Source organism: Nycticebus coucang, chromosome 1, assembly GCF_027406575.1.
Source record: "Nycticebus coucang isolate mNycCou1 chromosome 1, mNycCou1.pri, whole genome shotgun sequence".
Lineage (NCBI taxonomy): Eukaryota > Metazoa > Chordata > Mammalia > Primates > Lorisidae > Nycticebus > Nycticebus coucang.
This window is the reverse complement of record NC_069780.1, coordinates 66,706,575-66,731,750: the sequence shown is the minus strand read 5'-3', so window position 1 is coordinate 66,731,750 and position 25,176 is coordinate 66,706,575. Positions and strand designations below refer to the sequence as shown.

The 25,176-nt window shown below is 41.2% G+C and overlaps 1 protein-coding gene across 2 annotated transcripts in view; it reads left to right on the top strand.

Moving 5' to 3' along the window:
• TBC1D9 (TBC1 domain family member 9) overlaps positions 1-25,176 on the top strand; it is a 150,939-nt gene that overhangs the window by 58,902 nt on the left and 66,861 nt on the right. For both annotated transcript variants that reach the window (XM_053582065.1, XM_053582071.1), the window contains exons 2-3: positions 10,678-10,788; positions 24,560-24,678. In XM_053582065.1, coding sequence (XP_053438040.1) covers positions 10,678-10,788; positions 24,560-24,678 — 230 coding nt within the window. The remainder of the gene's footprint in view (positions 1-10,677; positions 10,789-24,559; positions 24,679-25,176) is intronic.

Sequence of the window (25,176 nt, the reverse complement as noted above, 5' to 3'; positions counted from 1 at the left end):
GGACCTGCTGTCAGAAAGGCCCTGGCCTCGGTTTAATATTCCACTTCCTCAGTCTTAAAATTCTGAAGAATTTTTGAACAGGGAGACCAGAATTTTCCATATTAGGCCCTGCAAATTATGGAGTTGGTTCTGACTAGGGCATAAAGGTATTGCATAAAAACAAATTTGAATTATTCCTCCTCAGACACCACCCCAAAGAGAAGGAAAAACCCATCCCAACTGCCCTCCCTTTAGGCAGGAGAATGCGTGGTGGCTTTCAGAGTAGGACTTGCGCTGAACAGCGCAGCTTCTGGGAGACATGGCCTTTGAGGGCGTTCGGGAGGACTGAGCTGCACATACTAATTGGATACAGAAAAAATGCTCTTCAAATTCCCAGTTTTCTGCTCTGTTTGTTTAGTTAAACAAGCCTGTGCTTTATCTTTTGAGGCAGAAAATATGAAAGTTGTGGCTTCTTTCTTTTCGGCTGAGCTTTAAATTTCCAGGTACTTATAAGCATGAATTTCAAAGACCCTTCGATCCAGATTTGGTGTTTGCAATACTACAGAGTGGAGGCTCTGTAGGATTTGAGAACATGGCGTTAAATGTCTACATATAATTATGTAGTTTAGCTTTATCATTCAGCTTTATCTTTAAGAAAAACAAGGCAAGGGGCACACTTTTAAACCACTGCCCCTTGGGGGATAAATGTGCAACAAAAACCTTCACGCCCTCTCCATTCACGTACCCTTGCCTTCCACTGAGAAATGGTTTAATCGAGTTTTGTTTTCGTTTGCATTTTGAAAATAATAATTTTCCCCAAATAAGTTACAGAATTGAATGCTCCCTTTAAATTTGTACAAATAATTCTAATAAACACAGTCTTGAGAAAATTACTGCCCTAATGCATCCCCTCTTCAATACTATTAGTCTAAGTCCCAGTTTTTAAACTGTTCTGTTATCTGTCTGCCTCCTGCTAAGAACAGAAATTGAAATTCAGCATTTAGGAAGTAGAGCAATTTGTTAAATTTAATAATAAAAAATTGGAGGCTCGAATTTTTATATCTTTTTTCATATTATATCTATATTTTAGTATTTCATATGCATCATATTTTATAGATGTACGAAACGATTACAGATTGGAAACTGAAAAACAAAGAAACAAAAACTGGTTTTTAATCACAAAAGGCACCGTCCTGATGCACACACTCAGTGCTGTGTTTGCTGTACTGCTAGATTTCTCATTAATTCATCTTTCCACAGTGGTGAGTTCCTGTGTTCATATATATTTTTTTTTGGGGGGGGGTAAGCTTGGCTCCCTCCCCTCAAGTGAAATGTTATCTTTGAAGGCAGCTGAGACATAAGCACAGCTAGAATGGTGTCATGAGAAGCAGCTATTAAATTTGAGAGGAAGGGTTGAAGAAGGCCTGATGACATCCCATAGTTGGCTTGTTGATAAAATCATTTTTAATACTGTTTTATTTTTATTAATTTATTCATTTTTGAGACAGAGTCTCACTTTGTCACCCTCTGTAGAGTGCTGTAGCATCTCAGCTCACAGCAACCTCAAACTCTTGAGCAGCTCAAGCAGTTCTCTGGCCTCAGCCTCCCAGTTTACTGGGATTACGGGTGCCCACCACAACAGCAGCTATTTTTAGAGATGGGGTCTTGCTCTGGCTCAGGCTGGTCTTGAACTCGTGAGCTCAAGCAATCCACCCTCCTCTGCCTCCTAGAGTGCTAGGATTACAGGCATGAGCCACGGTGCCCAACCCAGTGTTGTTTTTATTGATATATAATAGTTGTACATATTTAGGGGGAATGTGTGATATTTTGATACAGGCATACAATGCATAATGCTCATGTCAGGGCGGTTGGGATAGGCATCATCTCAACTATTTATATTTTCTTTGTATGGGGAACATGACAATTCTTCTAGCTAGTTTGCAATATTGTTATTGTGCTATTGTATATTGTGCTATTAAACACTAAAACTTATTCCTTTTATCTAACTGTATTTTTATACACATTAACCAACTTCTCTCCACCCCTCACTTCCCTTCCCAGCCTCTGGTAATCACCGTCTCCTACTCTTGCTCAGTGGTTCTCAGCCCTCCTAATGCCACGACCCTTTACTACAGTTCCTCATGTTGTGGTGACCCCCAACCATCAAGTTATAATCGTTCAAAAATAATTTGAAGGGTCGCAGGATTAGGAAGGTTGAGAACCACTGCCATGAGGTCAACTTTTTTTTTTGTAGCTCCCACCTTTGAGTGAGAACACAGGATACTGAGAAACCGTTTTCATCTAAAGATGTGGAAGGAATAGGCGATCATTTGATACTCATGAAAATACATTAGAACTGCTCCCAGACAAGTTTACACTGAAGGTAGAATCCTAGTATTGAAGCCAGAGGAGTGGCCTACAAGATGGAGTGTGAGAAGCTAAGCTGAGGCGGTGCAGCGAAGGCACCTTCTTCCCCACATCCTTCCCCTGTGATTACCTTGTTAAGGTTTTCCTTAATTGTGAGGATGTTCATCTCAGGAGACTCGAGGAAGTAGTCACGTACACGATCCGTGTTGTGGTATTAGTAGGGTAAAAGTGACTTTGATGATATGTCGTTTTCTGTAATGATTCTCTTAGAGATTTTGTTAAAGTGAAAATTCCCTTTCTGTTGTTTAAACATTTTGCATTGTTAACATGGAGACTACTTTGATGTTACTTCCTATCAGATAAAGTTGAAATGTGGAGATTTGTTTCCCATTATAAAAACTATTAGAATTGTAATGAGGCAGAACAGACTGGAGAGACTATCCTCTCTGTTCTCCAGAATTCCTGGACTTCTGATGATAAAGCTCGTTTAGCCCTAATCCCCGTTTCTACATCTGGCTGATAGTGACAGGCAGCGGATCCTCTTTGTGTGGTTAACAGTATTGGGATTAGTTACGTGCTTATCCACAGCCTTCTGGCGTCTTTCCCTTATACAGGTATTACCTTATAGCCAGTAATGCCTGTACTTGAGAATAACTATAATAGTCTTTGGGCTCATAAAGCAAAGACAAATGCTTTGCCTCCATCTCCTGCCCCAGCCATCCCCTCCACCAAACATTCTGTTTCCCACGTCCTTACATAAATGACAGCTCTCGCCTGCATTCCTGCATTACGTAGCCCATGCTTACCTTCATGTTGTTTGTGTTGACACTCTGAACTAAGGTGCATTTGTAGTTATAGAAGTGACCCTCACCTGGCAGTTCAGTCTCCTGGCCGGTAGAGTGTTCAAACACAGTATTTACCAATCTGTATGTTGGGCACAAGGATTTCAAATGGCTAATCAAATCTTTAGGTTTTCTTGTTTATTGACAATAACTACTAATCTCTAGACTTATTTCCCAAAGGGGGAGAATAGAAAGACTTCTCCTTTCCCTAAATATCTCTGATTTTGATCCAACTTTATTCTAGAAAAATCGCAATATTGATGAAAAAAGGGAAAAATTACCAGTGAAATTAGAGAAGTTGATTTCCCAAGGTAAACAGCGTCAGATATATGTTTGATTTGCTTCACGCTCTTTTGAAGTGGAATTTTGTGGAGTTTTTCTCAAGTCTCAGTCTCCTTTGATTGTAAGATTCTTAGACAGTTTTAACTATTTAAGGCAGATCTGCTAGAACTTACCCTGCTGGGGACTGTGGCACGAAGATGAAAAGTTCAGAAAATAATTCTTGGCTTCTCCCAGTGTTCCCAAATTGAAACCTCCGTGGTCCATATTATAAATATTCAGCATAATGGGCTGAACAGTGTTACAGGCTTTGGGAATTCCTTGATAGATAAGGCAATGCTTATACAGACTGGTGGGAGGAAACCACTTTTTAATTTTTGATGTGGGAAACAATGTGATAATTATCTGAGTAACAAAACGTTCAAGGGGGTTGGCAGAGCCCAGAAAAGAGAGCAGTTATAGAGGCTTGAGTGTTGAGAGGACAGGGAGGGAGGACGCTGGGAAAAAGCAGAAAACATGCATTATCTGTCATTGACCTGGACATTGGGGGAAATAGAAGTTTGTGAGGAAGAGAAAAAAAGAGAGAACATTTCAGATCAAGTGAAAGCCTTGTGCAAAGTCTTGAAGGCTTTAAAATTGAAAAACAAGCAAATAAGCCTTGTTAAAAAAAAGTTTAAATATTATTGTATAGGGAGAGTTCGTGTCAGTCCGCAGCTGGGTCCTGCTGGTTTTGTTTAATTACTTTCTGTCTGATATCACGTAGCTCAGTTAGTGCTGAGGCTTCCAGGGAACGTATCAGTTACATCTAGGGAGCAGCAGGCAGAAGAACAAGATGGTGGCAGGTGATGAACAGAAACCTGTCTTCCTGGATAGTAAGCCAGACATGGGAGTGGTGCATAGAGGTTGCAAATACTGATCAAAAATTCTCACGTTTATAAAGAAGATGTATAAAGAAGTGAGTCCAAGCATACTGCTTCTCTGGCTTCAGAAAGGTCAGTGAATATTTGCTGAAATGAATTGAAAAATCTCATATATTATATGTTGATTGTCTATTATATATTATAAACTGATGTCATATCTCAAATCTCATATCATATATTGAAATCTCATATATATTAGTGGAAACCTCTAGGTGGTAAACTCTGAATGTCTAACTTGGTCCTCTTAGCAAATGTCACAGCACAATAGGAAAAACAACTCATAGAAAGGGAAACTGGAATGGCCAACAAACTGAAAAAGATACTCAGATTCACTACTAATCAGAGAAATGCACATTTAAACAAAAATAGATACCATTTCTCATTCTTGAGATTAGTGAACATTAAAAAAATCTGGTAATACTGCCAGAAATATTATGGAGAAGCAGGTATTCCCACACTTCCCTGGCAACTTTGTAATATCTGATAAGGTTTAAAAATGCACAACACTTCTATTCTGAAGAAATATGCTCACATGTTTAATTAAGGATTCATGGGCACAGAATATAATCACAGTGTATGTTATGGCGAAAAATTGGGAGATAAATCTAAGTGTCTTTTACTAGGGAAATGTGTAAGTTATAGTATGCATTAGTATATTTATACAGTGAAATATACTTTATTTAGAATGAATTAATCAGATTTACTAGTGTAACCTGGATAAATTTTACATATTATTGGGTGAGAAAAATAAGTTGCAGGTTAGCTTATCAAATGAGTAAACCATAAAATACCCGTCAGTGTTAAATCTAGCTACATGTACTTGCCTTTGGGTCCGCAAAAGTATAAGGACTGAGATGGGAAGAATATGAAACAATGTGAGAATGGTTGATGAAGAAGGGGAAATACGATTGAGGGAGTGCAGAGGAACCTTGACTGTGTTACATTTGCTTAAAAAAAAAAAAACTTCTGAAGAAGATAAGGCAAAATTTAAAGGTATAAGTGGTGGTGCCTAGACGCAAGGCTGGAGTAGAGATGTTCTGCCAGGAGGGTGACCCACCTGGGCAGTGCAAAGATTTGCGTCTGTGGCCAGGGGCAGTTAGAGACCCCTTTTATATGGGACTGTGGGGGGTGGGCAAATTCCATAGCTTGCCCAGTTAGGGTCCTTTGGTGAAACTTCGGGGGTGGGGCTAACCAGTTCCTTTGTCTCCTTTGTCTTGGGGGAGGGGTTCATGTAGGGCTGCCTTAGACCCTCCCCCCCCAAGTAAAAATGTTAAAATAAAAGTGGTGATACATGTTTTTTGTAATTTCCTATACTTCTCTATAGTTTTGAAGACTCTTTAGGCAGTTTTGCTGGTACGTACCAGGTACTCTCTGGGGTAATTACTGTATTATTTCCTATCAGGAAGCTGGAGGCACAGAGAAGGCACTGGCTGGTTTGTGAGGCTGACCCCTGAACCACCTGGCCACTCTGCCATGGTCTTCATAGATCTCTACCCCGTCTCTGTCTGACTCATGGCTGAAGAAGCAGGAGGCCAAGGGATCTGTAGGATCCTTTCCAGTTTAACAGTAAATTACTCAGGATCCTTTGTAGATGCATTGGTCATTTCCATAAGAACATTTCAGTGTGCAGCGCTCTCCCCCCAACGGAGGGGATGGCCCGCCCCCGCAGCGCTGTGGCCTGCCTGCTGGCTCCAGGACCCAGGCAGCGCTCTAGGTGTGGAGTGGTGACCACATTCACATCCTCTCGTGCCCACAACCAGGTGGGAGGTTTAAAATACCAATTTTGCCAAGCGTTTTCTGAAGATCCTTGAAGACAGCACTTTTGTGTTACAAGATGCTCCCCAACTAATGTAATAGGTTGATGCAGAGAAGAGTTATTTTGAGGGCCATAATTAGATTTCGTTCTCTCAGGCAGAGATTGTTTAACACACAGAAATAGTTGAGTAGAGCAGCTGCTAAAACAGTGCTTTTTGTGGGAAATGATGACAAGGTTCAGTATTTTGACAGTCATTTCAGAGGTATGAGTAATAAGGCTCCTAAGAAAACCCTAATTGATGCTTTTTTCTTTCTTTTTTTTTTTTTTTGATTCTCCAGACCAGATTTCCCTTCTTCTAGTATTCTATGAATAGGAGTATTTTTTCTTTCCCAGAGTCTTGCCTTCTTGTGTCAGTAGAATCCATACAGCACACTGATTACTTTTTTATTTTATTTTATTTTATTTTTTGAGACACAGTCTCAAGCTGTCACCCTGGGTAGAGTGCTATGGCATCACAGCTCACAGCAACCTCAAACTCTTGGGCCTAAGCGATCTCTTGCCTCAGCCTCCCAAGTAGCTGGGACTACAGGCGCCCACCACAAGGCACAGCCGTTTCTTCTGTTGGAGTTGTTGTCGTTCTAGCTGGCCCAGGCCAGGTTCGAACCCACCAGCCTCGGCGTATGTGGCCTGCGCCCTACCCACTGTGCTATGGGTGCCACCTTGATCGCTCATTATTTAGCTTTTAAAAAAGTACCTTATCTATCTATTTATCAAATATGTGTTCAGGGCTCTAAGCAAAGGGCCTATGGTCCAAAAGAATCAATTAAACCCTGCCATAAAGGAGCCCCCATACTGGAGAGAAAAGAGAAAGACAGAGCAAGGCAGGATGTGCAAGTAATTTTAAATGAATGTAGGAGAGAGTAGAGTCACAAAGAGGTGGCCTTGAACAACTGGGAGTTTGTTGTTTGAGGTGGTGGGAGGTGAAAGTGGACAGACGAGCACAACACTGAAGTGGAAGGAAAAGCCTGCTCAGTGCTGCAATGGCAAGAGGACACCGCACATCCGGGTTAGTGAGGTAAGAGTGTATTACTGAGCAAACTTGCCAACAGCTTATCTCAGTTCACATACTACTTTCTGTTTGGATAAGTTTTCAGGGACTTTTTGCAAAAATTTTCTCACTTAAATACACCTAAAGCAAGTATCCCAACATTATACTATCTGTAATTTACTTTAGTAATTTATTTAAGTTACCAACTTTATGGTATCTGTGGTATCTATCTGTTAGTTTTCATTTGGATCTTGGTGGACGTTGGTGATGCCAGTTGTGAATGGATACTTAGAACTGGCTCCAATCAGAGACCCTCACTCCAGGGGACCCACTTTAAGCAATTCAGTTTTCTTTACCTCTGATCGACACCAGAGGTTTTGTTAATTAGAATAGTATATATCAGGGATGGATTGTAAATTGAAGACATCTGTGATGATCAAAATGTGTGGATGGGGTTGGACCCTTTCCGAAGTCTTTCCTCTTTTATGTTAATAGAGTACATAAGTTTGGGGAGCCATAAAATATGGAGAAACTGAGGCACAGCAGGTTGGGTCTTAGAGTTAAGAAGTGGCAGCGTAAGGACAGAAGCGTTCTAGAACCAGGATGGCGTTGTCCCTGCTCTGCCTAGTGAATTATGCTTGTCCTTTGGAGCAGACTCTTTCTATGACAACACTCTTCCAGAGGCTTATTAAACCACGCTAATCCTTGACTGCAACTCCCTAACCCCAGGCTAGGGTTTCTGTAGCTTGGAAGCAACACATATGACACTTGCAATAGCTTTAGCATTTTTGTTTTTTCTTTTGATTCAAGAGGAGAGAGGTATCATAAACACTCAACAATCGTCAGTGATGCATTTGTATATCTAGTTAGCATAGAAGGAAATCCACTTTTCTCAGCTAGCATTACTTTCAACTTTGTCTATTAATAAGCTCGTCCATCCATAGAAAATGAAAAGTATTTAGAGATCTTTGTAGTCAACCCAAGTCATAGTAAAGCAAACAAAAACACACAGATGTGGGACCTTATGTGGAAATCTACTCCTCTGGAAAACTTGGCAAGCTCTCAGAATTTTATTTTTAATGCATTTCATACAGAGCAAACAAATGAGTTAATTTCCACTTTAGCCGGTGTTTTTCTTTCTCCCTACCTCCCGCCCCTGATGTGTTCAGGTCAGCTAATGGTCACTGTGGTTTGGAGTTAATCTAAATGGGTTCCTTGCCCTTGAACAAAGACCAAGGGCACCTACAGGACTTCCTCATGGTCTTCCTCATGTAGGCTTCTTGATTAGGAAGGCAAGTGCTATTACGATCACTTTAAAACTGAGGGAATCAAAGCTGCAACTTAAATGATCCTGTCCCACTCCCCAGAGCTAGTTACAACAAAGTGAGAGCCGGAACTGAGCTCTTCTGAACCGGAATTGACTAGTTCGTAGCTCCTTCCCTGACTCCAGGCTGTCAGAGAGGAGGGAAGTGAGTTTCAGTGGTACTGGGTTTATTGGGGCACTAGTCGGTGTGGCCAGAGCAAAACCTTAATACATTTTTACAAAATAACATAGCTGTTTATAGAGACTGAGGAAGGAGGATTACTTGAGCCCAGGAGTTTGAGGTTACTGGGAGCTATGATGACGGCTACCCGGGGTGAAAGAGTGAAACTCTGTCTCCAAGAAAACCTGTGGCCCGGATTCAATACAACTTCATGAGAGGTGTGCTATGGGGCAGGCACTAAAGTTGGTACATTCCAATGTGCCATTTAGTTTCAACAGTGGCAGAGCAAGGCAGGCTGGGGGATTTAGCCTTTGTTTCCCAACGTTAACCAGTCTCAGTTCTGTTCCAAAGCTATCTCAATAAACACGAATTATAAATAAAAGTAAAATTAAGTTAAAGATACATCTTGGGAGGTTCTAGTCATGTGGCCCAACCTCTCATTCCCAGTAGCCTGTCACCCCACTTCGTATTATCTTCAGTCTCCAGAAACAATCCTGTGGTAGTGATTGTCCTCATTTGGCAACTGAGAAAACCAAGGCTTTGGAAATAAAGTGTCTTGACTTAAAATTATTCAACTGGTCTAATTCCTAATTGGTCTTTCTGCGTCCAAGCCCTGCTCTGTGCTGAGTTCCATCTAGTTTTGGAGTCATTCAGGGCATTTAAATTATGGGAATCTTGGATTCATCCTCCCAATTAAAGGATCTGGTTTATTATACCTTGTAGAATTACATGTGTGTGCATCTGTGCTATTTTAGAAAAGTACAGAAGATGTTTGGTGTTTAATCCCAGTGCAGTGTGTTTAAAAGGCAATTAAAAGAGAAATTTGCACTGATGACGGCTCCCAGTTTGAAGCTGTCAGAATCCTTTTGCTGTCATCACTGTACCTGAAAATGTGGCTTGGGATATTGAAAAGGGATTGCTCAGTGAGAAACAGGATTATGCGGCTCATGGCTGGAATGGCTCGGCCAGGTCCTGAGTAGACTTCTGGTTAGAGGCACCTTCCAGCTTTGATCACTAAACTGCTTTCTGCTTTTAATGTACTTTTCATGTCAACTTTCCTCCTGGAAAGAGAGGGCACTGCCTCTTCTTTGAACACTGGTATACTGGGCATTTGTATTTCACACAAGTAAGTTTCTAAATTCATTTTCTGGGTAGCCAGGCTTGTCTGGACTCAAAGATGTGAACGAGTTTCCCCAAGGGCCTGGGCAGTGGTGGATAAGTGGCTCACTGACATTCCCAACTCAAAGAAATCAACGTTGTGTGTGTCCTGATCCTCCGCCTTATTCCTGCATTATGACAGAGTACATACAGGACGAGGCTCTGTCGTCCCTGCTTATTATGACTGATGTCACAAATGGCAAAGCACTCTGCTGTTGAAATGGGAAGATCCTCCTGTGTCAAGCCCTTTTTCTCTCCCAGACCTACTGCATGATGGATTATAAATGCCCTGTAGGCTCTGTCCTTCTCCAACTTTATGCCACAGGGTTAGACTTGCACACAGTAGGAATTCAATTAGTGTTTGCTGAGCTGACTTACACTAGTTTTTTAAAATACAAAAGGAAAGTGGGACAGATTAAAATAACAAGTAGGACAGTCTGGCCAACTGAATCAGATAGACATGACTGGCTCTTGTGATTTTGTAAGGATTTGAACTCATCTTAAGGATTTGTTTCTTAGGTGAAAAGGGGAAAATAAAACACATCAGGAATAATGTAAGTACAGTAGACACCCCAACATTCGAGTGTGCTAGGAGCTTTGGTCACCTTCTGTATAATAATAGGTGACCACTGTCTGTTTTTCTGCTTGTTGTTTCTTTGGAGTCTGTTGAGCACGGAGTATAGAGCCAGCATCATCACATCTAATACGAAATTTTCTCAAGGTGTTCTGCAGGAGATGAGGTTGCTGGGAAAACCAACAGAAGGGGCACATTCACACTGTCCCTGGGAATTTGGGGAAATACAGAGGAAATCCTTACCTGTTTCCTCCTGTTTTCCACCCTCAGGCCTCCTGGTGGGTACACTTGACGTCGTGCTGGACTCCAGCGCTCGGGTGGCTCCTTACCGCATCCTGTACCAGACTCCGGACTCTCTGGTTTATTGGACCATTGCCTGTGGTAAGTAGCGGTATTCTGAAACCCACAAGCTGACAGGGAAATGTTAGGATTACTAACTGTCTTTCGGTTGGGAAGGAATGTGTGCTTGCTAAATTACTGGTACTTGAGGGTAAGTAACCATGGCCATTTCAACACATGAACTCAAAATCTCAATGGATTAAGACAGTTTAGTTTATTTCTCACTCTGGTAAAGTCCTGTTTGGATCATGTCACCTCCTCCATCTATAGCAGCGGTTCTCAACCTATAGGTCGTGACCTTCAGAAACTGTATTAAAGGGTCACGGCATTAGGAAGGTTGAGAACCACTGATCTATAGTGAAACCCCCTGGACCACACAAGGGAAGAGTGGGAGGTTGGGGGCACAACTACCTTTCACTTCCTTGGCCCAGAGGTGGCACATGCCACGGTCCATTCCACTCAGGCTCCATTGGCTAGAACTAGCCACATGGCCCAGCCTAACCGCAAGGGAAGCTGGGAAATGAAGTACCTGTGGAGTACTCGGGTATACTGAGTAGTACTGAGTATATCCTAACATAGTGCTTCCTGAGTAGGGATGCTCTCCTTCTCCTGATGATAATCTGTAGTGCTGTGCTAGGCTTAACATGGTGGGAAACAGTCTTGATCCTATTAGATCTCTCACAAGAATTTTCAATCCAAATGGACAAAATGTTTTAGTTACTTGTTTAAGTGTGTCTTTAAAAATAACCATAGGAAAATAAAGGGCACCAAATGAACACTTTTTTAATTTTTTTGATTCTATTTGATTTTTTTATTTATTTATAGACTTTACTTATATAACAGTATTCGATTTATGGAAAAGTTAAGATCGTTCAGAGCGCTCTCCTATGCCCTCCCCGACACACACAGCTTCCACTATTATTAACATCTTAGTGTGGTACATTGGTTGCAATTAATGATTCAGTATTGATACATTATTACTAAGTGAAGTCCATAGTTTATTCAGATTTCCATAGTTTCTCTGAATTTTCTTTTTCTGCTCCAGGATCCCATCCATTGTACCATGATGTATTTAGTTGTCATGTACCTTTGGACTCCTCTTGGCTCTGGAAGTTTCTCATCCTTATTTAGGATGATCTGGATGATTTTGCCAAGATACTAGTTGGGTATATCACTGGAGGATGCATCTCTACTGGAATTTATGTAGAGATGCATCCTCATGCATCACTCCAGTCTATTCATGATGTTTTCTCATGAATAGACTGGAGTGGGGGGAGATCACAGAGATAAAGTATCACTTTGTCTCATCAGGTCCAGTGTGTATACTATTTGACGATGACCTTGATTTGAAGTATGACTGCTGATGACCTTGATCACCTGCCGATAGAGGGTTTTTCCAGTTTCTCCACTGGAAAGTTCCTCTATTCTCTTTTCACACTATACTCTTTGGAAAGAGATCACTATGAACAGTCCACACTTAAGAAGTGGGGAGTTTTTTCTCTCTATTTTCTAGGGAACATCATTTATTAGAATTCTTCAGATTTGTCTTTTCTCATTTATTAATTTTTTAATTATTTTATACTCTGGCTTATAATCCAATACTGCTTTATTCATTGCTCAAATTGTTCCAGTTTAGGCCAGGGTTTTAGTTGATTTTCTTCATTTTTTAAATTGATCTTTACTCGGTAGGAAGTGCTATGTTGGGATCTAGAAAGGTAAAGACAATTAGATTTGGTCTCTGCTTTTGAGAAACTCGTAGTCTAGGATGATGCAAGTAAATCGTCAGTTACAGGCCAGTGTGAACAAGTGCCTCACATTTCCATTTGATTGCTGGGTCCCTAACTAAGGGATTTTGATTCCCCTAAAGAGGAATATAGGCCAGTCTTCTACATAAATAGGGCAAGTTGTCTGGGTGTAATTTCAGGCTGCCGGAAAGCTCTAGGGCCCTGGTAACGCTCCCCCCACCCCCAGGAGGATTCAATAGTACCTGAAATTCTAACACTGTAGCCATATCCCCCTTTAAAGTTACTCTGGTTGAGATGCAAACAGTCCCATGAGGGACACCAGACTAACTCCTTATAACTCGTAACATACCCTGTGAGTAAGGGATATAAGGTTTAGGGCATGGGGAAAACTCATCTACAAGTGAAAGATGGGAATGAGAGGAGGGGGTAAAGGCTGGAGGAAGAGAGAAGCCAAGATGCTGAAGACACAGGCTTACCAGTGAACAGCACTGCAGCCGCCTTGCCGTTCCCTCACCATCAAGGGAAACTGTAGGTGCGCTGCTGCGTGGCCTGTGGTGGTTGGGTGGGAAAGCCGCACCTTAGTTGGCAAACCAACTAGAATACTGTTTCATAACCAGCAAGTAATGAAGAGAAAGGAAGTTTAAAATCAGGGGGAGCCACCAAACCACTCAGCTGGATGGGAGTGTGGAAGGGACCCTGTGGGCTCATTTGCATCCACCTAATAGCAGTCCCAGCCCCGGTGCCAGCTGCTTATGAGATCCCTGGGAGGCAGGAAGCCCTCAGATTTCTCCATACAGTCTTCCCAGATTAGTTATGGCAATGTGAGAACCTGGTTTGTGTGTCTGTGACTTTTCTTCTTCTACCCCTCAGCGGTCACCATTTTTGTCATTGACATTTATCATGTCACTGCCTGATACTACTACTCCGCAGTTTCTGGGGCTTTGTCATTCTGCAAGCCAGGCTAAGGAACACTGCACTGTAAATGCTGATGGGTGATCTATACTCTAAAGGGTTGTACTTTTATTTTCCCAGTAATGCCTGTCATGACAGTATGATCTCATTATAATAAATTGATTTTAGCTTTTGTGTATGTTGATTACCCAGAGATACAGCTCCAGAATTTCCTTATGGAGGACTCCAGGAAGTGACAGCTGTTGCAAAAGTCCCATTAATCTGTTAATGTTCTTTCTTATCAATTCAAAATCCAAATTGACTGGCTTTGGCCTTTAATGAGAAGATTTTAAGAAGGAAAGCTGCTACCATAATAAGTTATATATATATATATATATATATATATATATAAAATGGACCTTTCTGTTTGTAATTTTAATTTTTTTTATCAATGACAAAGTTGGTATGTGGTAGAAAAATATACTAGAAGGTTTTAGTTTGCTTAAATTGCACAAATCATTGCAGTAAGTTAAACTTCTGCAGAAAACTGCATGAGGCTAGTTCACTGCTTTGTACAATCCATAGGATTATAAAACCTCATTCTATAAACCTTGTTCTTTTCATATGCCTTGTAAATCTTCAATAAGCTTAAATTTGATTAAAGGGAATACTTCCTATCAATGTCTTGACGTAGACAATTTACCATAGTTCAGCAGTAGTCTCAGTAGTAAATCCTAGTGGTATTATTTGCCTTAGCCTTGAACCACAAGAAACCAGGCAGGAAGAATCTTTCTGACCTAGTGTGACTTACTGCCCATATAATAACCACCTGAGCTTTGGCAGTATGAACCATGCAGAAAGGGAGGGGCGTAGCAGTTATTTGGGGAGACCTTATTTTCACATACTTCCCTTTATTATCTTCTAATGGTCTATCCGAGATTGATTTGAAGAAATTGATTGTTTATGTTTTCTTAGCATGGAGAGCTTTAAGTGGGAAAAGGAGCCAAAACCTTCTCTAAATAATGACTCTAAAGAAGGACATGGGGTGGAGGGGATGTGTCTGACCAGCAACTCACTGATGATGCAGCTCTGAGCAGTACCTCGATTTGGCTGCCCATGGGTTTAGCTCGCCTTTTCTTTACCATTTCAGAATCTTGTCTGGCTAGAGGGTTATTCCATCTCAGAACTGAAAGACACATCCGCTATCATCTTGTCTGCCCCTCCTATTTTAATAAGAGCCGTTAGGCAAAGTGAACGGCCCGAGTTCTCATTCCTAGTAATAGTGAGTAGCGTGAGCTCAGCCCAAGTTCTCTGGTCTCCCCCTCCCATCTCAGGACTTTTTAAGCAGCACCATGATGGCTTTTGTGATTACACATTCTTTCAGTCAGCAGCTGGCAAGACCCAGAGTTTAATTAGAGAGCACTAATTGCTTCTGCTCTTGCTATTATTCTCTGCAGCAGACAGAGAAAATATTGGGTAATTTAGTTGCCTTTCACATGAGTCAGACATAATGTGCAAGTTGGTGAGTATTTTTATAATCCTTTCTTGGTCTGCCTACCTCAAGAATAGTTTCCTGTATCCCTGGGAACATAGCAGGCTAAAAAAGCAAACAAAACAACCACTCTTTTTTCTTTAAGCAATACATGTTCATTGCAGGATTTAGAAAATATAGAATAAGCAAAATGAATAAAAAAGAAAAAAAACTAAAGAAAGCCAACAAAAAAAGGGAAAATCTCTGTGATACCACATCACAAATCGCCTTTCAGACTTTAAAGAATATATATCACACTTTATATACCTACATATATAATATATATGTATATACCACATATATTACATACAATATATATACTCTATAGATGCATTATTTATATAAAAATATAAATAACAGATATATATTTAAAGCAAATAAAATAAAAGCTGTATTTAATGTATTGAAAATAATTTTCCATGTCAATGAAATGTATTTCTACAACACCGACTTTAATAGGTAGATTTGTATTGTATATATAAACCACCACCACCACCACCACCACCACCACCACCACCACCCAAGTTAATCTAATCAACATGCTGTTATGAGAAATCTAGGTATTTTCCCTTAATATTACTACATTTTCAACAACCTTAGTGAAATTTTTCTCATTCTTTTAATTATCATCTTAGGATAAATTTATAGAAATAGAAATGTGGAGGCAAAGAATCTGCATATATTTAATATCCCTCACCCAGTTACCCTCCAGAAAGACAGCTATTTACTTTTCCTCCATTCTAGTCAGAGAGGCACTTAAGTAAAATAATGTCAATGACTGATTGATTCAGTAACTGCCAAGACGGAACAGATTACCTGGGGCTGTATTTTCTCAAAGTGATGATAAAGCTATGAGCATAGTGTCGTGACCTATAAGAGATGATAGGCAGAGTTACATCAGATACTCATAATAGTTACCCAAGGAGTTCTAGGCATGTACGTACTATGTTCCCTTTACAATCAAACATAAGGGTGCCAGGACCAGAGAGATTTCTACTGAATGGATGTAATTCAGGCAAAAGTTAAACAGCTGGTTTCATGTCCTGACATCTGAAGTTAGAACTGTTTTCTGAAACACCTTTCAAGATGAGAAATGAGGTTATGCTTATGATGGTAACAGCAGAAAGTAACTGTTTAGTGCTATCTACATTCTAGGCCTGTGCTGAGGACTTTACACAGATTATCTGACTTAATCTCCAGTATAAACCAATGTGTTAAGTGTTGTTACAAATCAGGTGTACATTTTTGGCACCAAAGTCTGCCGTCTTGGGTATTATGTATGATAATATTACTTCCTTGCTTGCCAGGCCCTTATTACTCCAGATAATCTAACCTCTTTTCATATTAACCGCACTTGTAAAATGCATTAGGAGATGGTAAACTGTACAATTAAGAGTGTAGGTTTTGGAGCCAGAAAAATCTAAATTTGATTTCTTAGAAATGTAAAAGCCTCCATTTTCTCATTTATAAAAGGCATCATAACTAGACTTACTTATGAGATTGCTATGAGATGATACATATTCAATGTGTTAATAAAGTGTGGCACCTGGCCTTGCTAAGCACAAATAATAAAGAACATTGTCGTTATCATCTTATTTAACTTGTTTATAATTATGGCTTTAATTTGATGTGTGTTTGGAAAATATAGATTTCCTTTTTGTTTCTCAGAATTTTCAGATCACCATGTTATTTTGGGAGGTTTGTCTTTTGCCTTCTCCAACTACAAGTCTGTAATTTTTCTGGGTGTAGAAAGTACAGTGATGGCCTTGTAAATACAGGGACAGGTGACACGCTGCTCCAGGGTATTGGGTCTGACTCTTGCTTTCACTTTGTATTTAAACTTGGAAATTATCATCGGTGTGGCTAAGGTAGTGTTTGGATAAAGCCATAAAGCAGATGATTTCTTCATCCCCCCACTTTTATGTAGCTTCAAATGCTATTAATTTGAGGACTGGATCAGCTCAGTGATCCTAACAGCCTGTTCTGAACCTGAAACCTAGGTCGGTTGTTTTTTTTTTAATCTCTAAGAAATTTAGTTGTTTTTTGTTTTCTGCTGCGTCGCAAGTGGTTTTTATATCACATACAACTATCTACATACACATGTTCATACACACAGTTATGATCAGTGAGAATTTACTGATTTTCCTGAAGTTCTGCAGTCTCAAAAAAAAAAGTCTTATTAATCATGCATCACAAAAGAATATTCAACAAACAGCTGTCAGTGGGGCCTTAAGCCTTTGTTCTTCATCCTCAGAGACCAAATATAATAGAATTGTTTTGTGGGTCTATGGTAATGCTTCTTTCTTTTTATTTCAAGTAGACTTCAGATACTTTAAGATAGGTCTCCAACTAGACAAGGAATTAGACTAGGATGCTTTAGTAGTTTTCATCATCCTAGGTACCATTTAAAATTTACCTAGACATATACATAGGGCCTGTGGCCATTAATCTAAAAAACTGCTCTGAATGATAAAGATTCTCATTTGGGGGAAATGAATGTCTAAATAACCTTCAGCCTGTCAACTGTTGATCTAGTTTTAACCAGAGCAGAATGCTTGAATTTGGATTTCCTGAAGGATTCTCACACTGGACTCCAGCTTTCTTTGTTGTTTCAGCTGATTACACAGTCAGGGCAGCTTGTTTTTCTCGCTATCTCTTTGTAAATGGGGCCTGTCCAGAAAATCAGCCTTTTCTTTGTCTTCTGATCATCTTAACTGTGTTTGTTCTAACTGCTGAGTAAATAGACCAATACCCTTTTAGGGCCATGACAAAAGAGCTTCATGCCGTCTCACTTTAAATAATACAAAGTTCTGTGACTTCACTCATTGCAGGACTCATACTTACTGGAGAAATGAAAGAATTATTTATAAGGAACATTCAGGATCCAAACATGTTTCCTTTGATGTCTCCCTGGTTCCCACAGGTGGTTCAGAAAAAGTGACATTTGCTCTCTTGTCCCTGAGAGGTAACTTGAACCTTTTGTTTGTTCTGGGGTGAGAAGTGTACAGAAGTGGCCACCTGCTTCCAGAAATATCTTTTACTCTACTGGCATCTTCAGAATTTTTCTTGGATAAAATGCATTAGGAGATGGTAATGCTGGAGGAAGTGAATCTGGCCCCTTCCTGCTGGAGGAAGTGAATCTGGCCCCAGTTTGTCCTTATCATTTAGTCGCCAGCACCTGGAGCCAGTACGCCTGTCCTCACTGATACTTTGTGCATTTAGGAAAGAGTTCATGTGTGCATTTGTGCAGGAAATATAAATGCAAGCGATGCTGGTACGGTATTCTCCCTGAAAAGTGTCTGTTGGGTATAGATAGGAACCTACAGTTCCATTCCTAAGGCTACTATTGGCTGATGACATTTGTCTTTTTCTTTCCTCAAATACTATGTGATGACAATGGTTTCATACAAGGATACACAAAGTTCTCCCTTATCTGAAACCCAGGCTTCTGGAATGCTTGGTATCTTAGACTTGAATGTAGCATCTGTGGTAGTACAGAAGCAAGCCTAAAGCATTGAGTACACTGAAAGCATTGAAGACTCAAAGATTTTGAGAATTACAGTCCTTCACAGCACCTCTCCTCCATGGGAGCTGGGAGTGGCTGGTGATGTAACACTGGCGAGCATGGGAAAGAGGGCAGCACAGAATAGCATGAGCAGCAACAGGTGTGGGACCACTGGTGGTGAGCGAAGACACAAATGTGGGTCCTACGTTGCTGGCAGGAAGCAGCAGAGAAAAGAACCGGTGGTGAACATGGTGCTGTCGGAAGGAAGGTGGTGATATTGGAAATGATGGTCCGTGTGCAGGGTGGAGGGCAGGAGGTCCTGGGACAGCAGAGGAGGCAACAGGTGGGGGACACAATGGTGACAGCAAACCTGAACTTTAATACAAGAATACTCAGATGACTATTTGAACATGGGGTGGGGAAGCTGTACAGGTTGGAGGCACGAGTGAAGGGTTGTTGAGGATGTGCACACACACACACCGTTTCTACCGTGGGTGTGTGGGGCAAGGGATGAGGATGTACATATATGAATATGTGCATAAAGCAAACTTTGAAGATAACACGTACAGAGCTGAAGGCACAGCACTTTTACCTTTGGTTTTGTGGCTGGTGGGCTTTCCTATCCATGACAACCAGGTGTGGGGATCACGGTGAAACTTGCCCTTTTCCCTTAGGTTGGTTCGCTGAAAAGATCAACTCACAGTTAATGGTAGATTAATAAGAGAAAGGCTTACCTCCAAATACCGTGCACCTGGGGGGAACTGCTGGAGCCGGGAGACTAGGTCGCCAGCCCAAGCCCATGACACTGCTCGGACACAGACCCCTGTACATTCTCGCTCATGGTATCGCTCCCCGTAGGTGCCGGGGAGCCGTTGTCTCAGTCAGGTCCCAGGCGTTGGAGTGTCTTAGAGGTGAAGCAGTCAGTCTCAGTAGGAGGAGCCTCGACTAACTTTGCCTGAGGCTCTTTCTAGAAGTGATCCTGTGGCTATTTACACCACAGGGGTGGAGACTGCCAAGCATTGACATATGTGCTCTCGTGCTTTTTGACGAGAGACCAATCCCTTCCCTATTCCCTTATTGCCAGGGTGTTTCTTTTCAGGTGTCTCCTAAAGGGGACCATAAGAATGATTACCCAAAATCTCAGTGATGGTCAGTGGCTTTTTTATTATTATTATTATTTTTATTATTTTTTTTTTTTTTTGTAGAGACAGAGTCTTACTTTATGGCCCTCGGTAGAGTACCGTGGCCTCACACAGCTCACAGCAACCTCCAACTCCTGGGCTTAGGCGATTCTCATGCCTTAGCCTTCCGAGTAGCTGGGACTACAGGCGCCTACCACAACGCCTGGCTATTTTTTGGTTGCAGTTTGGCCGGGGCTGGGTTTGAACCCGCCACCCTCGGTATATGGGGCCGGCACCCTACCGACTGAGCCACAGGCGCCGCCCTATTTTTTTATTATTAAATCATAGCTGTGTACATTAATGCGATCATGGGGCACCATACACTGGTTTTATAGACCGTTTGAAACATTTTCATCACACTGGTTAACATAGCCTTCCTGGCATTTTCTTAGTTATTGCGTTAAGACATTTATATTCTACATTTACTAAGTTTCACATGTATCCTTGTAAGATGCACCACAGGTGTAATCCCACCAATCACCCTCCCTCCACACATCCTCCCCGCTCCCCTCCCCACCCTCTCCCCTTCCCCATATTCTTAGGTTATAGCTGGGTTATAGCTTTCACATGAAAGCCATAAATTAGTTTCATACTAGGGCTGAGTACATTGGATACATTTTCTTCCATTCTTGAGATACTTTACTAAGAAGAATATGTTCCAGCTCCATCCATGTAAACATGAAAGAGGTAAAGTCTCCATCTTTCTTTAAGGCTGCATAATATTCCATGGTGTACATAAGATGCCTTTTAGAAGTGAGGGGGGAGAGAAACGGAAAGTATATATATAGTTAAGTGTTTGCTACGGGGGTGGGGGAGGTGGGATGTATAGATAGAGGGAAACAGATTAAATTGTAGATTAATCTGAGAGACCTGTCTCATGCTTCAGATGACCTTAGGGCCAGGTCTATTAGTATGCAATAAGGAAGGCAGCAGCCTTTTCTGATTCTAAATCAGGTTATTCAGTTTTATAGAGGAGAGGCCAGTGCTTTAAAAAAATATTTTTAAGATTTTTTTATACCAAGGAACATATTTTGGGGTAAAATTTCCTTAGCTTCTTCACAGGAAAGAGTGAAGTTGAGCTGAGGTGGTTGGGTTGGAGTCTATGACCACTGTTACAGAGACAGGGAAGGTCAAGTACCCAGTGTGAGGATCTGATAAAGAGCAGCCCTTGGCGAGGTGAAGAGCCAGACCTCCCAGGCCGGGCCAAGCCTCAGCCTCTGGAAGGCACATCTGTGATCAAGATGAAAGGTGAAACAGGCTGCAGATTGTGCCTGATGGGTCTGCAGAAGCTCTGTCCCATTGTCACTGAACCAAACTGGGATCTGCTTGCCTGTTGCAGCAAAGCCAAATGCTGAAGCTGAGAGTTGCGGGGGGATGGTGCTTTATTGCAGGGTGCCAAGCAAGGAGTACAGTCTGCTAACATTTAATATTCAGAGTAGTGGATGGCTTACATGTCAAGGTGTTTTAAAGACAGGAGTGTATTAAGAGCAGGCAAAATTGCAAATCAGTACATAGAGGTTACAAGTTGGCCTGGTCCAAAAGGGCCAGGGGTGGCTTAGGTAAATTCAGAGATTCTTGAATTAAGGGGAAAGGAATGTTTAGATGAGTATGACAGGTCCCTCAGGGTGAAATTTACAGCAATCAAGAATTCAATTCCCCACTTCTCAGGTATCTGCATTTTCTATCCAGTGGATGTTTCTGAAAAAAACGACAGAATTTGTGTTTAAGTTTCCACAGGGAACCAAAACTCCTTGGGAGTGTGGCTTACCTAGATGACCATTGTTATTTCCATTTATATTTTAAGTCTAGCTGGGTGCCTGGAACTTTCCCTAAAGGAACTCAAGATTTTTTTTTTTTTTTTAATTTCCATGTTGAGGGATCTAGCCAGCCCCTGGGAGGGTCCCTGCTCCATCTCACCGTGGGTTCCCAGGAGTGCCTCTGTCCTAAGGCACAGTGCATTTGACAGTGCCAACAAGCACAGATGGAATAGCCAGGTGGAGGGCACACAGCTGGCAGTCACCCTGTACAAGGCTTTATCTGTATCTGCAGCATGTCACAGCTAGTGATGGTAGTGACCTGTTTACAGACATGTTAGGGCTCAGTATGTGTTAGAAAATTTTCCATGTAGTATTTAAATTTTTAAAGTTTAAAATGTTCTAAAACTCCGGCAAATTTCAAAATGACTCCTTCCCTAATATTCTAAATAGACATTGCATGTTGTATTTGAAAAGTATTTTCTTCTTTCCAAAGTGTATCTGTAGATATCACCCTTGTGATTGTTATAACATTGCTCCAAGAAGGGTAGGGTTGTTTGTTGCTGTTTTCTTTTCTTTTCTTTTTTTTCATTTATCTGCATTTTACATGTAAGGAATTTGAGACAGAGATTAAGCATCTGACTAAAGTCACTTAGGCAGACAGGGAAGGGTATACAGATGTCCTGAATTTCAGCTTTTGCCATGACATTTTAGTACAGAATCATCCTATTGCTTTCACATGTGGTTGTCTACAGCCCTGAATGAGTGAGCATGAAAAATGTTCATGAAGAGGAGCAGTTTATTTTTTAGTCTTTTCAGAGGGCTGCTCTCTTCTAAGAAGTCTGCTTTTTATCTGCTACATAAACATCCCTTGTAGGCACTTTTGATGGTTAGTCTTACAGTAAAAGAAAGTGGATTTGGATTTTTTTTTTTTGCAGTATTATAAAATATTTATTTGGTCTTCAACCCAGCTTCCTTCTGTATAATTCCTAAAATCCCCAGCATCTCCAAAGTGATATCTTTTTGTATGCTGATGTGTTGACTGAAGGCTGGTAGCCTTTAAGTAACTTCTGGATGGGGGACTGGTCACTTGAAAGACCAAAGGTAGGATTAGGGGGTGAAGGCTTTCAGTCCCACCCTCTCCAGCCATCCTTCTCACCTCTAGGGAGGGGAGAGAAGCCCCCGAGGGTTAAGATGATCGCCAGTGGCTGGTGGTTTGATCAGTCATGCCTATGTAATGAAGCCTCCATAAAAACTCAAAAAGATGGAGTTTGGTAAGCTTCCAGATAGCTGAACACATGGAGATTTCTTCAGGGTGGTGCACCAGGAGAGGGCATGGAAGCTCCACACCACTTCCAACATGACTTGTCTTATGTAATTTTTCATCTGTATCCTTGTAATATCCTTTATAATAAACTGATAAATGTAAGTAATTTATTTCTGTGAGCTGCTCCAGCAAGTTAATCAAAGCTAAAGAGGGAGCTTTGGGAACCTCAAGTTGAAACTGGTCGGTCAGAAATTTTGGAAGCTTAGACTTCATGCTGTGGTAGCAATCGTAGGGACTGAGCCCTCCACCTGTAGGATCTGGCACTATCTCTGCATAGATAAGTGTCAAAATTAAATTGGAGGACACCCAGTTGGTAACTGCTACCAATGGCTTGGTAGTGGAGGGAACCATCCATGTACATTTGGTCACGCTAGTCTCTTGTGTTGGTTGTTGTTGGAAAAAATCACTTTGTGTTTGTATGTGAGTTTTTCCACACTTTATTTTGCCTTTCATCAAAGAATGAACCTGAAATTTCTCAAGCATGCCTCATCATTCTCTAAGAGATTTTAGTTCTGTTGCGACAGTTCTGAGTGTAATCAAAGATACATTTGTGTCACCAGCCTCTCTCTTTGTCAGGAATTGGAGTAAGATTCTGAGATCTTAGGTGACAAAGGACAGAGGGAAAAGACACTTTAAAGAAATGAATTAAAAGATAAGTTAGAAATCTAAGGAGAATCCTGAAGGGTGGTGAATCAGGGGAATCACAAAATCCTTCTTTTATTTTGGAATGAACAGTGCATACAGTTTATGTATGTGACATATAGATGATTTATTAAAAAAAGAATACCCTGTTTTTCTATAAGATCATTAACAAATATTAAGGGAATTTACTGCAGCGTCTTTATAACCACATCCTGATAGCATGCCTGTGATGCCCTGCACTTGTGAGCACAAACAGGGCCATGGTTATATACGCTGCGAGGATAGGGTGTTTAAGTTGGAGGTTGCCAAGTGAGTGACTTATGCTTCTTATTACTGCCTGAAATGTGGTAATCACTTGGAGGCTACAGAGATGATGATCTCATCCCATTACATTTCAAGGCAACCGTGCTAGTGAGAGCCAGGCTACTATTCCCTAGCGATATTCCATTTTCACATCTCATTCATAATTGAAGTGAGTGAGGGTGATTTTCTTTTCTTTTTTTTTTTGCTCATTATAAGAGGTGGTTGTATCAGATCTCCAGTGGCATAGCAAAGTTCTCATATATTTACAAGTGAACAACTGTAACCTAGTAGCATAAGATCTATGTTACTCAGTTAAGAGCAAGTTCTTTTTTTTTTTTTTTTTTTTTTTTTTTGTAGAGACAGAGTCTCACTGTACCGCCCTGGGGTAGAGTGCCGTGGCGTCACACGGCTCACAGCAACCTCTAACTCTTGGGCTTACGCGATTCTCTTGCCTCAGCCTCCTGAGTAGCTGGGACTACAGGCGCCCGCCACAACGCCCGGCTATTTTTTTTTGTTGTTGCAGTTTGGCGGGGGCTGGATTTGAACCCGCCACCCTTGGCATATGGGGCCGGCGCCCTACTCACTGAGCCACAGGCACCAGTTCTAGAAGGGAGAAAAGAGGAGGGAAATGTTAAACTCCTAGTCCAGAAAAGCAAATTTGAGAAATGTTGGTGCCTTCCCATCTGAGGTAGTGCCCTCAGAGCTTTTGGACTCACCTGATCAGACATGACCGTAACAGAACACTTAACTCTTGGGCTTCCACATCCTTGTGTCCTTTGTTTCCTGTGGAGGAGAGGAAGCATTTTAAGGCCGAGCTCTTGGAATGATAGTCTCCTCTGATGGTGTCAAATATACTGGTGAAACGAGCCTGGCTTTAAAAATACCTTTGGCATGACATCTGACATGGAGTATTATCATTTTTACATTTGTACAGGTGGTTCCAAGAAAGAAATCACTGAACACTGGGAATGGCTGGAGCAGAATCTGCTGCAGACGCTCTCCATCTTTGAAAATGAAAATGATATCACTACATTTGTGAGAGGAAAAATACAGGTACTGGTTTGATTTTTTTTTTTTTTTTTTTGGTTAAACAAAATCATTTTAATTAGAAATAATTTCAAATTTATAAAAACATTGTAGACATAAGAAATGTATAAAACACACTTGTATCCCCTTCATCTGGATCTACCTATTGTATTTGTTTGTCTGTTTGTTTTGAGACAGAGTCTCACTATGCCACCCTGGGTAAAGTGCTGTGGCGTCACAGCTCACAGCAACCTCAGACTCTTGGGCTTAAGCAATTCTCTTGCCTCAGCCTCCCAAGTAGCTGGGCCCGCCCATAACGCCTAGCTATTTTTTGTTGCAGTTGTCATTGTTGTTTAGTTGGCCCAGGCTGGGTTTGAGTCGGCCACCCTTGGTCTGTGTGGCTGGTGGGGTAACCACTGTGCTACGGGCGCAGAGCCAAGGATCCACCTGGTGTTGACATCATACCCCATTTTTTCTATCAGTTGTGTGCAGATTCCTCTCTATTTGACAGGAATTTTCTCCTAA